Source organism: Lampetra planeri, chromosome 35, assembly GCF_965212315.1.
Source record: "Lampetra planeri chromosome 35, kcLamPlan1.2.h2, whole genome shotgun sequence".
NCBI classification, from domain to species: Eukaryota; Metazoa; Chordata; class Hyperoartia; order Petromyzontiformes; family Petromyzontidae; genus Lampetra; species Lampetra planeri.
The window spans coordinates 1,208,670-1,223,927 of NC_136141.1; the positions used below are offsets into that span (position 1 = coordinate 1,208,670).

Sequence of the window (15,258 nt, forward strand, 5' to 3'; positions counted from 1 at the left end):
GTTGGCGTAGATAACAATTTTAGCTCGTTTTACATACATATTATATGTAAAAAAAAAACGCGTATTGTTCCCATGGCACGACAGAGCTGTTCCAAGTGCCAGCGGACAGGAGCCACGCTGGGATGCCACGGCAAGGGATGCGCCCAGCGCTATCACTTCATCTGTGCCATGGAAGCGGGTGGGTGCTGTTCTTTTTAATTGACGATTGCGTAACGCGTCTGCGACTCTAACCGTGAGAGGCTGCCCTCGTGGTCCAGCCTCCCAGCTGGGCACCGTGCTCTGCTGCACTTAGCTGCGCCTCGCCACAGAGCCAGCGCGCGGTAATGCTTTCCGCCCCAGGTCCAACCCCATGCCTTCCAAGATCCATACTGTGTCGTGCGATCGCCACTGATGTCATTACAGAGTCCTTCTTGGCTGTATTTTTGGACACCGTGTGCAAGGTACGGGCAGTACCCAACCTCTGGACATAGTTACAGTTTGAATTAGTTTTTATATCAGGTTCATGGTAACCAGCTTGCGTCTTGAGCGGTGAATGTGCTCAATACGAGATGACCCTTGTTCCTTTGTACAATCCTCGGTACATTTGCAAGTCTGGAGATGCATTACTTGCATAAGCGAGTCTTAGCAGTTTCATATTTAATTAGTTTTTGTATAGCCCTGCTTTGACTCTCCATATGACTTAGCATGCAACATGCATAATAAGATATGTGTGCACAAGTGAAAGTAGGACTTTTTGCCCTAATTAAATCTGCTTGTGTTTACAGATTGTTTGCTATGCGAAGATAATTTCCTGATCAAATGTGCCAAACATAAGGTATGGTGGACTCTTCTTCGCAGTGTGTATTTACATGATCGATTTTCATTGTCTGTGAAAACATTTGGTTTTGCATATCAATTGTACAATCGCCTTGTGAGTTACAATCTTTTGGGGAAAATTTTCGATTGAGTTACAACATTAATTTCAAAGATCGTAGTTAAAATTGCCTTCCAATTTTCCTGTGAAGCCATGGCATGTTGGGTGTGCGAGATAAACCACTAACAAAAGGTCATGTTTACAATAAATACCAGGTTGCAAAATTGAACATGTTTTTAAAGTGTACATTCTGTGTTGTTCACTCGATCATTTTACATCTTGACATGGACAAATTATAGACTGAAAATGTCTTGAGAAAAAAGAATTCTCCCCTTAAATACCACGTTGAGTGCTTCAGAGGATAAAAGCCTACTTCTCAAAACCCCGATGGGGAAGTGAAAACTAGTCTTTGTACTACAGTATCAATTAAATGACATGCCCATTCTAAAGTGGCAAACCTCAATCGTTTTAATAACGCATAATTAAAAAACGTCCTATGTTGTCAACAATTGTGTTGGCCAACATCAAAGGGTACACAAATGTGTAATATGCCCAACACAGTTAAAACTGTAAATATAATGACTAAATACATCTGTAAATGATATACACATAATGTCACTTTATTTTGAGGTCAATTATTTACCCAGGGAAGGCCTCACTCGCTGAACTTGAACACTATTATCAGCATAGTTCCAAACTGATATGTTTCGCCAATTCCGTGAGCGAGTGGTTCAATGTGGGAGGAAACCCAGAGAACCCAGTGGAAACTCGTGCGTACGAAGAAGCAACGACACCCTTGAACAATCGACACATAAGCATGTCCGTGTGTTTATTCTCACGTGGCGTCCTTCGTTTGATATCTCGTTACTTTACACAGCGCAGTGAATATTTCTAAGGTACAGAATCGTATAATTTAATTTCGTGTACTAAGATGCGTATGTCGTCTTAGACTGGTCATTTTATTGTTCATAAAGTATTGTGCTTCCTTGATCAATGCTTAATTTTTCTGTACGTTTTGCATGCTTCTCTCCTATTGGTGGCACTATTCGACCGTCAAGCCTACATACGAAATATTCTAGCGAGCAATCAGTCGAAAATTAGGTTGATGGGCAGGAACAAATGTGACAATATTATATTCGTTAAACTACTTGAATTTTAAAGGGGTTATTTTTTTATTATACCAGCTACATTTCATTGCATTGGATCGAGTTTTTTTTTTATATACTGCATTTGTTTGCTAACCAATTGAATGTATTGGCGAGCAATATTTTTCCATTGACTGTTGTTGTTTTGACAGGGTAGAGGGATGGCTGCTTCTGTGGAAAGCACAGAGAGGAGATAACCACGCTCTCTTATCACCAGAATGGTATGAATAATGAACACCAAACACTGGGCAGTAACACCACACAACCATTACGGGCTTAGCGCCGTAGATATGTGAACTCTTCAATAGGGATGGGTACAGGCAAGCCCGTGTTGAAGGGGGTTATGGGTGGTTCAAATGAACCATAAGAACAGTCGTAAATAAAATTTTAAAAATCCACACTGGCAGACCAATTTGCCGTTAAGTGTATGGTGCTTTCATCAAGCGCTTTGCACTTAACATAATAAGACGTGGTTGGTGTAAGCGCACTTGCCATCGTAGGAAACTGCCCTTGTCTGGCTCTGAAATATAGGTTGATTTTAAGCCACAGCGCCATCTGCTGTGCAGGACTGACACTGATCAAATCGGTCGAGCGGCTCACGTTGAATGCGGTGGTGGTGGTGGTGGGTCTTGAATTGGTGAGTGCAGTGCTTGGTGCGCTGTGAACTCGGCACGACCTGAGTTTGATTCCCGGCTACGACTAACATCGGTGGCGAGTGATCTCTAAACCGCTCCTGCCCCCCCACCCTGCCTGCCCTTCACCTGTCCTTCGTGGTGAAATGTGTTAAACACAACCCCGTCGTGTGGTTGGATTAATCAAGCAGGATCTTGAAAAAGGACTGTAAATGACTCTTGTTTTAGATTAAAACATGTCGGCACTATTAATAGATGTATTATGCATTATTCCAAATTGAATAGTGAAGAGTATATTACATTATGATCACATTAATCTTTTGGGTAAAATGCATAGCATTTTAAACATCACTGCCTAAAATGCATACTTAAGAACATAACACCACTGCATTTCCATTATTTTGCAGGTTTCGAAGGATTGATGTATCAGTAGAAATTCTTTACCATCTCCCCACAACTTCCTGCCCTCTAGCAATTTGCTGCCTGCACAGTTCTCCAGGATTTTAAGAAAGGAAAAAAATAAAAAGGCCTGGTGGAATTGCTGTTCATTCACAGCTGTTTTTATTTCAAATCACCCACGTGATGTCCACATGCTGCTACTGGCCACGGACAAGACAGCCTGTAAGAACTCGCTTATACGACTCATTCATAGTCGAGTACATTTAGCACTGACCAGGTGATGGCATTGTATTGTTGTAATATATCGGTCGGCTTGCCAGGATTATGTTACAATTTGAGGCGTTAAAACAAGTGTGCAACACCTTTCTTAAGAGCTGCAGAATTATGTATTCTTTAAACGTCATCTGCATAACGATAGTTAACACCTTCGGTTTTCCCCCTGGCAAGCCAACATTTTCAAATATCAAAAACGGTTAGCAAAAGTTTAAATGCATTTTTGTAGAAAGATCTCCCATTAGAATTTATGTGCATTCTTCTCATTGTAAGACTGTTTTTAATGTTTAAAAATGTGGCCTGAAACACAGGAAAAAGATAATCCTGCAGAATAATTTGATGGATAAAGAGTTCACAGTTTACAAACAAGCAGGGGTTACATTGTAGGAGGAGCATTGACCATTTTCTTGGTTTTATAAGTGGTGGACCCGTAATGCAGCTTAGTGCAAGTGCCGTATCTAAACTGGGAGCAGCTGCATTTCAATTGGCCTTGTGAAAGAATAAGGGATAAACATGACACAAATTCCCCTTACAGCTGCCACCTTCCCTACAATTTAACCCTTGCCAATGACATAGTGCTCATGCCAGCGTTTACTTTTTGATCATCTAGTCCTTGTAGGTAAGGTAGTGTTCTGAAGCTAAGGGAAGAAGCTGTATACAAAAGGCGGTAAATATGGTTATACTGTATTAGTTTAGTTGGAAACCACGGCAGTGTTGAAGGGGGGGGGGGTATTCTTGGCATGTCACCGACTGTCGTTTGAACAATAAAATATACACGCAACGTCCCACATGAGAATTCCTTTTCACACATTTTTGGAAGTGCTTTGTGCAAAACATCTCGCAAATTTTGGAACCAAGCTCGTAGCTAAAGAACAACATCAGTTGCCTTGATTCACCTTCCCTTGCAAAAAAAAGAAACAGTGTTTAAACAAATTGAAAGAGCATCCGCTCTGGAAGCACGCGGTATTGCAGCAGTGTTCTACTGCCTTGTTCTTTTGAGGCGTGCTTCCATTGTCACCGAGAATCTGCCCTGACTGCTTTTGGGCCCCTTTGCACTTAGATGAGAAATGAATTGGTTTCCAATCATATTTTTCTATTTTCACATAGTTTTGTTTAAATTTGCTAGGCGAGGATTTAGTTTAAAAAAAAAAGTTACAATTCTACTTCGTTGTGCGCAGTAAAATGTCATTATATCCCCATTCAGGACCGATGCACAATTTCAGTGGAATCTTACGACGAGAACATTCGTACCAATTTTTAAAGTGAACTTTTGTAGTTACGGAGCATTCTTTAGCTGCTGAAAAGGTTTATTCAGCAATGTAACGTGATTGACAGCTGGCTGGCTTTCCCCCCCGCAAATCAGATGCAACCGCCTTTGTCCCGCCGAGTTATTCATATCATCTACAGCTTCCTACGGTTTCTATGACACGTGTTGCGCCTTCGCTTTAATACACAAGCCAACAACACGGCTGAGCACGCACACGGCAACGGAACTGCATAAAGTCACCAATGTTGAGTTACAAGCTGTTATCTTGCCATGGTGAACATTCAATGATATTGACAGGACTTGTGTTCAAATGAAATCTTACTCTTTAAAATCCCAGCTCTGTTGGTCCATTTTGCGTTTAATTTCCTTTATGAAAGCGACACACTTTTTCTGACGTTCCATAGGGTTAGAACTCCACAAACTGTGCATACTTCTATTGTATTTTTGTGCATATTTTTAATGAAAGTGCCCATTTCGTTCATAAATCTGCTGGTGGTTTTCTTTTTTGTGTTGTAAAGTTCAATTTTACGTAAGTGTGGGATTGCGCCACATTGAATGTTACGTGATTGTATTGTTTATGTATTATACAATAAAATGTTATTACTGTTGATTCTCAACGCGTGTGTATACATTCACTGTCGCTCAGTCACCGGCAGACCCGTTTTAAAGTTTCTTTTGGGTGACATTTCTCTTTTGTGAGTGTTTCGTTAATGTCCGTCACACGTGGCTTTACAAAGTCACATGCCGAAGTTGCTGTTATTTGGCAGTGTGTGTGTATGCCCTACGGATGTTTCTCAAAAAGCAACAAATTAAATGCCAAATATTTAAAGTCAATAAGACTTCTTATCAAATTTACGACCACAAATTAGGTTAAACTCCCATCACCGTTGACTCCCTAACCTCCCCCACCCACCCACTTGGGTTGCCCTTGCATGTTGTCCTTGATTCATTTTTGCAATGAATGTGATGTATACACACGTTGACGACGTCCCTTGCATACAACCCCCTACTGCTTTGTTTTACCTTCCAACGCTTGACGTTTACTCTTGCCCTCTATAATCAGTGCAGGCCTACACAGTGCTCCATACAGTCTTGCGTTTAAACACAAAACAAAAACTGCTTGTTTTTAACGGGCGAATAATTTATTTTTAACATGATTAACGTAACGTGGCAGTGTGCCGAAATAAGAAACAGCCGTGTACTGCTGTCTGCTATGATAGCTCAGACCCTATCAACAAATCTATAAAAGTGAGCAAAGAAGCATGGACATATTTCATACTTGGAATTAATTTGAGACAAAGGCACGTGAATTATAAAACATGCAGGTTATTGGCATAATTTTAACGTGTAACAAGTTGGATTGGGTAAGACGTGTCACTGATGGCTGGCGGTCAAGGCAAGTGGCAGTCAAAGACTGTAATGTGGCCTAGAAACCACGCAATGGAGACACCGTGCTCTGCAATCGACCCGTATGCAGGTGTGCTAGAGGTGGATTACACACGGCCGGCTTGGGAGAGGGTTTCATATCGTGGATTTATCGTGGCTGCTGCTGCTGACGATAACACTATGTAACACCATTTTTGTTCCTGGGTACTAAGTGTTATTTTTTTAATTGCTTATGCCTAAAAGTATAGAAAATGGCTGATTCCCCACAAACTTTGCTTTTGTGACCAGGACTTGTATGTGAACGAAAGACAAATGCACACCGCGTTTTCTCATTGAAAATAGGTAAATTTCAAAATATCACTGTCCTGGCCACAAAAGCAAAGTGTGGGGAGTAATATCCATTTTCTGTACTTTTGAGGCATAAGCAATTCGGAAATAACACTACCCAGGACAAATTTTTTGTTACACTTAATTAATGCTGATAATGTATCCCATTTCGTGCCGTTTCACGGTGCGGGCTCGACATTGGGGCTCGGGACACTGCTCGAAAAGCTTTTTGAGGGCAATTAGCCGCGTGCCTGCCTCGCGCAGCCGGGACTGAAGCCGAATTGTCCGATTCGCCTTCTCCAACCTCTCCTGGGGCGCGGCGTTTTGAGCGGCCATGGCCACGAGTTTCCTTTTTGAGTTTCACGTCACGTCACAATAACAAGGCAAGGTTGTTCGTTGGACTGTGACCAATTTAAAGGGCCAACTGTATTATTACGCTGCGGAAACAGAAAAGGCACTGATAAAAAAAATTGCTTTCGAATCATAGCTGGCCTCGGCCTGCGGTGTCCAGTTCAATTATCTACAGGTTTTGCCCGGAATTTAACTTTACGATGGAGTACGTTTACATTAATGGGGTTGGAGCAGTGGTGTAGTAAGCGCAATGCCCTACGATCCCAGCATCACGTGTTCAATTCCTGGCCACAGCGAACATCTGTGTCGAGTGACATCTGAAATTGTCTTGAGCATCTCCCTTAAGTCTGCACTCACAAGCGTGGTGAAGTATGGTCAAATATCCCCCCATAACTAACAACAGTGCAGGGAAACCGTCTGGCAGTGGTCTACCAAGAACTGCAAATGTTTACACACTGCATGCCGGGTGGCAACTCATGAGTTTTCGACCACAGCATTGGATATCGTAATTTTCCAAACGACGGGTACATTTCAGGATGATGAAACTTTTGACTTGCTTAATGAAAGACTGCTGTTCCCCAACTAGTCGTGGGTAGATTGCAGTATACCCATAGTCAGCCGTAAGAAGAGCATATGTAGTAAACCTGCGTGTGTACGACGATAATTATCTTGCATAAGGAACGCGTTTTGCATGAGAAAACGGATACATCCGTTTTTTAAGAGTATGATTGCTTTATTAAGTGAAACTGATGGGCCAAATCAGCCGTGTAAATCGCAGCCCAACCATTAAGACCGCAACAATGCCACTTCAAAGCCACAGCGCCGTGGACAGATCTGCGGGATGGAACCCGCGGGGTGGACGCTGCCACGAGCCGCTACCGTTTCCCGATGCCAATAATGACACTGGTCAACACAAAAAAAAAAATTCTGGCCTGGACTTTTGCAGCTGTTCTAGACTAATTTCAGGGTGCTGATTCCAAATCTGATCTCAGATTTGCTCTATCACATCATTTTTATGCTATCGGCATACCCCATTTTCATTGATTTTACCCGAAATTAACTCTGTCACTTATGATTGCAAGTTGTTGCGAGTCAGTGACTGCTTTAGTGTTAAAAGATGGTACTGTATTTTTAGGATAGTGTGTTTATAATATCATTTTATGTAGATATCCACATTTATTTAATATTTTTCTTCTGCAGTTTTTATTGAAAATGCAATATTTGATATCTCAAAAACTGATGCCAGATTTGGAATCAGCACCCCAAAATTACCGTACAATCGTTGCCAGAAAAAGTGTGTTGACCAGTGTTATTTATCCGCTGCCATTCGCCTGATCTGTATCGGTGTTGGTGGACGCTTTGCTCGGTCAGTTTAATATTTACTTACCGTTAAAGTGTACTTGCTTGCTCTAGACCCACCCAATTCTACGCCGTCGTTTCACATGGATGCAGAGGTATTAGGGCTGTGACGGTTCCACCTGATGACGGAGACTTGTGTTGCCTCCGAAACGTCGTGATTTTTATTATTTTATTTTTTATTAATTTTACCTACGTGACTTTACCGAAATAACTAAGAGTATCAATGTATAGTGACTCTGTGCACGAGTTTCGACCCTCGGTGTCTCATCGCAGCCCCTCTGAATACGACCAAGGCGGCGTTCTGACAGCTTTGGGAATGCGGCTTGCAAATTGATTTCATTGCAAGAAGATGACCCATACGAAGGGCATCGTTTCCACCCATGCGTGCGTGTACGAACAAAGAGCCCCCCACACACTTGTTTTTTGTTTACAAAACTCTTAAGTTTCTAAGTTGATTGTTGACATTCTGACGACGTGTGTGATCTTGAAGTCTTTTCGGCCGGAGACGCTCGGTGGCGTTCAGCACTGTGGTCGAGTTTCATCATCAAGTCTTCAACAGCACGCGGTCGCCACCTTTGTGGACTCGCCGTCATTGCCACGGCTCACTCAGGGTGTGAAGCCAACTGAGCGAGTTCAATGAGGCGATCCCAGATCCATCCGCCGGTTTGTCAGAGCGCTTGATTCACAATCTGCGCGAATTCAAATCCCACTTCGGGCTAAATGTGGCGAAGTCGTCGCTGGTCGTGGAATGAGTGCCAGTGGAACTCTCTCTCTTCCACCGCCCTTAAAATTGGCTTCGAGCACCCAACAGTTCAAGAAACTCTGCAAGACTCAAATTTCGTTTTTCCTTTTAGCTTTTCCTTGAGTATGTCCTCTCATTTTGAAATGTGCCTTTATTCCATAGGTAGGACCTACCTTCGTTTAATTTAGACCGTAAAGTATTGCGATTGCCACGAATTCGTGGGTGCGAGTTTTTACTTAAAAAAATACATCGGACGAAAGAGGAAGCGAGCCAGCGAGGCCCCTTCACGAGAATGTGGAATTGACGACACGTGCAGCCGATAAAGCGTTGTCCCGATGTTTCGTTTTAGCGGCACGTCGCCGCTTTGCTGGAGGTGGATTTATTTGTCGCAGACATCTGTCGCGACTGTTTTCCGAGTGAATTATAATTCAAGCCAGGGGAGAGCACTTATTTGCGTTCAACCTTCCGCGATTCACCGTTTCCAGGTGTCAACGTTGAAGAGAATTTACAACAGAGAGCGCTTCGTTCATTGTACAGCACACGGTGGATTTTTTTTTTTGGACCGTGAAAAGAAAATGCACGCGGCGGAGAATAATAGAAAGAGCCAAGGTCACCCCTCACTGAAGCGCTAACGACGACACTGCCATAGTATTGTCTCGTCTCCTGAGCTGGGCCAGTCGGCGTCAAGAACCGGCGGCGGCAGCAGCAGCAGCAACGCGACGTCCTCGAGGAAGGAAGGACACGAGCAGCTCAATTGAGTTCCCGAAGAAGTTCCCCGCACGTGGAGCGAAACGTCGGACATCACGCCAAACAACGCGCGGTACAACCCGAGAACACACATTTGTGCGAGCTGTTTATTCGCAATTTTATGTCATATCGTGTATTACGTCTCCTTTTACCGACGATGAACGTGTCACGCCGTTTTTGTCCGGCGTCACGAGATGCCCGTTGCACGCATCTCGACACATTCCAAACCCACTCGGGGCACTTGTGGTGTTGTAGCATCAATGCCAACCGAGAGAACCTTTGCTGAGCCCGAGTCGGAGAAGGGTGGCAGCGGTCGCGGAGGAGCTCTGAGCTGGGGGTGGATCAAGAATCGTGCTCGACTAAAAACAGCCACGCCAGCCACGGATCCGTGCGTCTCCCCAGCGATCTGCTTTGGCGATTCCGAATGCCGACAACGGAGCCGCGCCCAGCCGGCGACACGCCGGTGTCCGGCACCCCTGGACCCTTCTTCCATCATTCACCACCTTGGTCGACAAGGCTTTCTACCCCGTCCGTGCATGTTGTATGCACGAATGTCGGAACTTCTTTCGCACCGCACGAAGCCAACCGCGCTCATCGGAGGTCCGCAACCGACAAGCCGGGCGGTGTCGTGGCAGCACCAGCAAGGTGGGCCCACGTGGACACCTTGACGGAGATCGCGGAAAAGGAGAGGCCACATTTTTCGATGTAAAGCTTTCGTGACTGCAGGGATTCATATTCTTGGTTCTTTCACGTAGAAGGGAAATAAGAAATTATAAAAATACAACAATAAAATTCTCTCGACGTTTCGATTGCAACACAAGCAATCGTCATCAGGTGTGAAAACCACAGCAAGAAAAAAAAATCACACCTGATGACGATTGTTTGTGTTGCAATCGAGACGTCATGAGAATTTAATTGTTTCATATTTTTATTATTTTATTATTTCCCTTCTACGTGACTTTACCGAAAGAACCAAGAATAGGAGAGGCCAAGCCACGTGGACGACCGAAGCGCTGGCGGCGAGAGCGTGATGCTGCTACTGCTGTTGCTAGTGTTGCTGTGCCTTACGAGCCCCCCCCCGCCCATAGGTGGACACCGACTCGGGCCCGGTGCTGCCCGGCTGCGTGTGCGGCATTCCACTGCGGGCCCCTCCCCTCGCGACCCCCCCCCCCGCCGCTCCCTTGCCCCACCCCCGACCCCCCTGGCGTGGCCGTCCGCGGGTGTCCGCTCCGCCTCGCCGCTCCCCCGCGACGCCACCGGAGTCCCCCACGCGATGGCGCCACGCGGGCCAGATGCGCTTCGCAGAGCGTCGCACGTGCCCCCCGCGCGTGCCCCCCCCCCCCGCGCGTGACCCCCCCCCCCCCCCGCGCGTGACCCCCCCCCCCGCGCGTGCCCCCCCCCCCCCGCGCGTGGCCCCCCACCCCGCGCGTGCCCCCCCCCCCGCGCGTTGCCCCCGCGCGCACGCGGCCCCCCCCCCCGCGCGAACCCTCGGGACGGGAAGGCGGCAGAGGCCCCCCGCGAGACGTCTCCGCTCGCCCACTGCGCCCCTCGGGCCCCGGCGTCTGTCGGAGCGCGTTGCTGTGTCCGCGTGCGTCGGTGACCCGGGGGCACGCGCACGCACGCGCACGCGCCAACGTCATTAGGTCAGAAATGTCATCGGATCAAGCTGCACGCTTCTGTCCCGTGGATCCCAATGTGTGGAATAAAAAGACGCCAAATTCGCGGCACAAAGGGGCCGTCCATAAATGACGTCACGCGATTTGACGATTTTGACCCCCCCCCCCCCTTCGTCACACGGCGTCACAAATGTCTGACCCCCACCCCCCCTAGGTGCGTGACGTCATTTATGGACGGTCCTTAAAACCGCCGGCGGGCCAAAGTCAGCGCTGAGCTGGGTCCGCAGAGGCCCAGTGGCGTCACTTGGCGTGGAGCAGTCGGTGGCCAAAGTGACGAGCTGGGGTCCCCTGGACAACCAACCCGAGACGCGTCGTGAACAACACCAACTTGTTTAAAACGCGCTATTCTTTTTAATGAAAATTCTTTCATTTACGTCCCACGTTTTGTTTTAATTGAATCAGAGCCGCAGCGCGCCTGTTTCCATGCCGTCATCGTCATCGCGGTGGAACCGGGGAGAATGGCAGAGCTGCAAGTGGCGGCATTTAGCGAGAAGTCGCCGACGATATGCAGCACCGCCTCGGTGCCACCGTGCGGAGAGGCAAATCACAAATATTGGGACCCCACCTGAGCGATCGCCGCATGCCCTGAGCTCACGATGTCGTTACCACGCCACTGCAGCGGAGCTGACACGAGACGAGATCCGGGAGGGCTTTGGGGTGAAGTTCACGCCACCGCACACGGTCAGAGCCACGAATAAAGTCGACGCCTGCTCAAATGTCGATACGGCTGGTCTACACGGTACGACGAGCGGGCAGTCTGCCACTCGGACGTCAGCGGTCATCCGAAGAGACAAAAGAGGCGACGAGCAGTCAGACGGAGCTTCCGCAACGGAGACCTGGGCAGCATCAGATGCACCGAACGCGGTCAAGATCGGCATCGCTCCAACTGGCTCCGCTGTGCTCGACGCCGTCCCAGCTTCTTTCATTGACAAGCGAGGCGGCCGAACGAAACGCGTCGATCCACATCGACATGCTCCAGGCACCCATCGTTGGCGTTGGCCAATCACGTGAGTTTGAATCCATCCGAAAATCGTACGCCCTAAGACGTCCATTGCCTTTGCATTGATCCATCTCCTAAACCAGCCGCATACGTCCACGTTTTATGACAGTTTCAGCGATCGTCTCAATTCGTTCCTGTTTGTCGCGCGATCACAACAACTCTGGGATGGTTGAGGTCAGCCAAGATGATGTCGAGGATGCATCTTGGCGACTTGCTGGAGAGCTGCAGCCTGGAGTCACCAGTGGAAGCCACGGGGAGCGTCCACGTGGCCCGCCTTGTCATCTCGACGACAAGGAATTAGCACGGCACGAACACTGAAGTGGGACCTCTGCATTCTACTCACTGGTTTGGTGCCGTCTCGGATCGTCTCGACATGGACTGGCGCTGTCATCTGAGCACCACGGTGGCTAGGAGATGTTAACTACCTCGCCTGGTGTACAGGAGGTCGTGGGTTCCATCACGACCCTGACGCCCGCTGTATATTTGGAGTTTGCGTGTCTCTCTCTCTCATCATCATCACCACGGTGGCTAGGAGATGTTAACTACCTCGCCTGGTGTACAGGAGGTCGTGGGTTCCATCACGACCCTGACGCCCGCTGTATATTTGGAGTTTGCGTGTCTCTCTCTCTCATCATCATCACCACGGTGGCTGTGAGATGTTAACTACCTCGCCTGGTATACAGGAGGTCGTGGGTTCGATCCCGACCCTGACACCCGCTGTATATTTGGAGTCTGTGTGTCTATCTCTCCTCGTTCTCGCTTGGATTTTTCTCCAGCTTCTACCGGTTTCTCCCTCCACATTTAAAATCAACAGCACACGTTTAGAGTATTTGGCTGCTATAGATTCCCACGTGATGACAAGAGGCCAGCGGCGAACACGTCCCTGGCCGCATCTGATGGCATCAAGAGACCCCTCCCCTCTGCTCACTTCAATCAGCTCATCGCCTGGATCTGCTTTGACTAGAAAACAATGTTCACGCGGCTTGCGACAACAAGTAGCCAGCCGTGCTCGTTGCAATTCACATTTCAGTGGGTTTTGACACACGTCGATGACGACATCCCGAGTACGTCATCCGAATGTCGAATTTTGGCACTGCTCTCCTTCGGCTCGAGTCCTCACTGATCAAAAGCAACTTGTACAAATATGATAGTGCACCTCGAATGTCACTCCACAAGGATCGGGATCTTGTGCCGATTCTCGCTGCTCTGTACGTCTCGCCGGTCTGTGTCGTCGTCGTCGTCATCGTCATCTCCTCCTCCAGGGGTCGTGGACTACCGCCATGAAATCACTGACGATGCACGATTGTATGCTGCCCGTGCATCCATCTTCCTCTACGAGACACACTGGATTATTGGAAATATGTACGAATGCAGTTCAATACCGGTAACTATGGAAGTATCTGATAATGAACCGTGAATGATAGTCGGTTCCAGAGCGCAAGCACGGCCTATTGACGCTGCGGCAATGAATTTGACGATATCAAATGAGATGCCAGATAGCCGGCCGGTCGTCGGTCGATAACCACATTCAAGCCGCCTGCAAAGCGGCAATTTACCATTCCTGAGGTCTGCGCCGCAAGCGCAGTCCCCCATCTGGTCCGACGTTTCCCGGACACTTGGCCAGAGAGCACAGGCGGGTCGCGGATGGGACTGACGCGACGCGATCCTCCGGGGGTTGTGAAAGGAAAACTTCCACAAGCTGCAGAGGGGATCCCGGACAACTGGGCTCGAGCCATCACGCGGCCACCCAAGCGATCGCGTCCCTCCCGTCGCTTCTGATGTCCCCGTCGCTGGCTGCCGGCGTCGCGCGACGGAGCAGATCGCAGCCTGGCGCTTGGGACGCCTCGAGGAGCGCGTCGCAGCGCGCTGCGTTCGGGTGCCACGCCAAACCCAAGGAAGCGATGGAAACTTTCCTTCCGATTTAAAAAAGCAACTGGAGTTTTGCACTTTTAAATCTAGATTAAAAACGCATTTCTTTAAAACTGATTTTTGTATTTAGTTTATTGTCCTCCCCCCCCCCCGCACCTCCGATTCGCACGATTGGCCACGTACGGTGCGAACGAAGTCCAACGTACATACGTGTGTACAACAATTAACAGCGTCGTAGCGGTAGCGGGTTTCGCTGCGTCTGGAACTCACTCGGCTGGGGAGCGACGACATTCGAGGGGACAGTCCCACTGCAGCAGCGGTAGCAGCAGCAGCGGCAAAGCTTCAAGAAGCACCGTGACACACCACACGTGCAGCCACGCTTCAAAACCAATGAACCAGCAAGCACGCCTTGGAATCTTTGGAATTAGGGCACGAGACCGATGCACACTTACTCGTGGAGTTGAGAGGACGTGCGTGACAGGCGGCGCTGGAACAAAGTTCAAGCTACTGCTACCTTAATGCAGTACAGAAACCAGGTTTATTTGCTACGCATGTGAAGTTTGCGTGTTCTCACTTCCTATACATGTGCTGCTGCCGCTAACCCAGTTTTCACCCACGCGCACACACAAAAAAACGAAATCAAAAGCATATTGGCCAAACATCCCACAGCAGGACTCCCCTAAGAATGAGCCATGGGACTCAGTGATACTGTCATGGGTAGAAGAAGAAGACATTATTATCGTGGTGCCTCATTGAAGTGGACGACACCCCACTCGACCGTGGATACTGGCACCTGGGATTGAACCAATGGCCTCTCCCCCATTCAGAAATTCGCCAGCGATTGATTTCCGCCTCAAGAAAACCTCGACACCGATGACGTTTTGCCCAAACCGGCACTGGCCAACAAACTGCCCTTGAGTTTTGGCTGACAAATTTCGCCCTCCCCACAGCTCCGGTAATTGCAGAACAGCGTCACCAGACGCGCAGTGAACGGCCTCTCCATTGTCCGGACATGGCACCGTTTTATCTCGTTCTCTGAAAGGGCGACCTCAAAGGGGCGGCAAGAGGGCGCTGGGGATCAACGGAATACAAAATCTTAACGAAGGCCCTCGCCGCTGGCCCAGTGGCCTTCATCGTGAGTGTGCCCCCCCCACCCCCCGCGTCCCCCGACACCGGGCTGTAAACGGCGGGCTGTGAATGGCGGGCTGCAGAAGAACACCCAGACCTGGGTG

General features: G+C 48.2%; 1 protein-coding gene across 2 annotated transcripts in view; it reads left to right on the forward strand.

The window, feature by feature from the left end:
• The window catches only part of LOC144730179 (uncharacterized), a 28,508-nt gene extending 23,331 nt beyond the window's left edge, over positions 1–5,177 (forward strand). For both annotated transcript variants that reach the window (XM_078610783.1, XM_078610784.1), the window contains 4 exons: positions 85–178; positions 765–814; positions 2,151–2,219; positions 3,038–5,177. In XM_078610783.1, coding sequence (XP_078466909.1) covers positions 85–178; positions 765–814; positions 2,151–2,195 — 189 coding nt within the window. In that variant the 3' untranslated portion in view covers positions 2,196–2,219; positions 3,038–5,177. The remainder of the gene's footprint in view (positions 1–84; positions 179–764; positions 815–2,150; positions 2,220–3,037) is intronic.
• Positions 5,178–15,258: the final 10,081 nt, after the last annotated feature.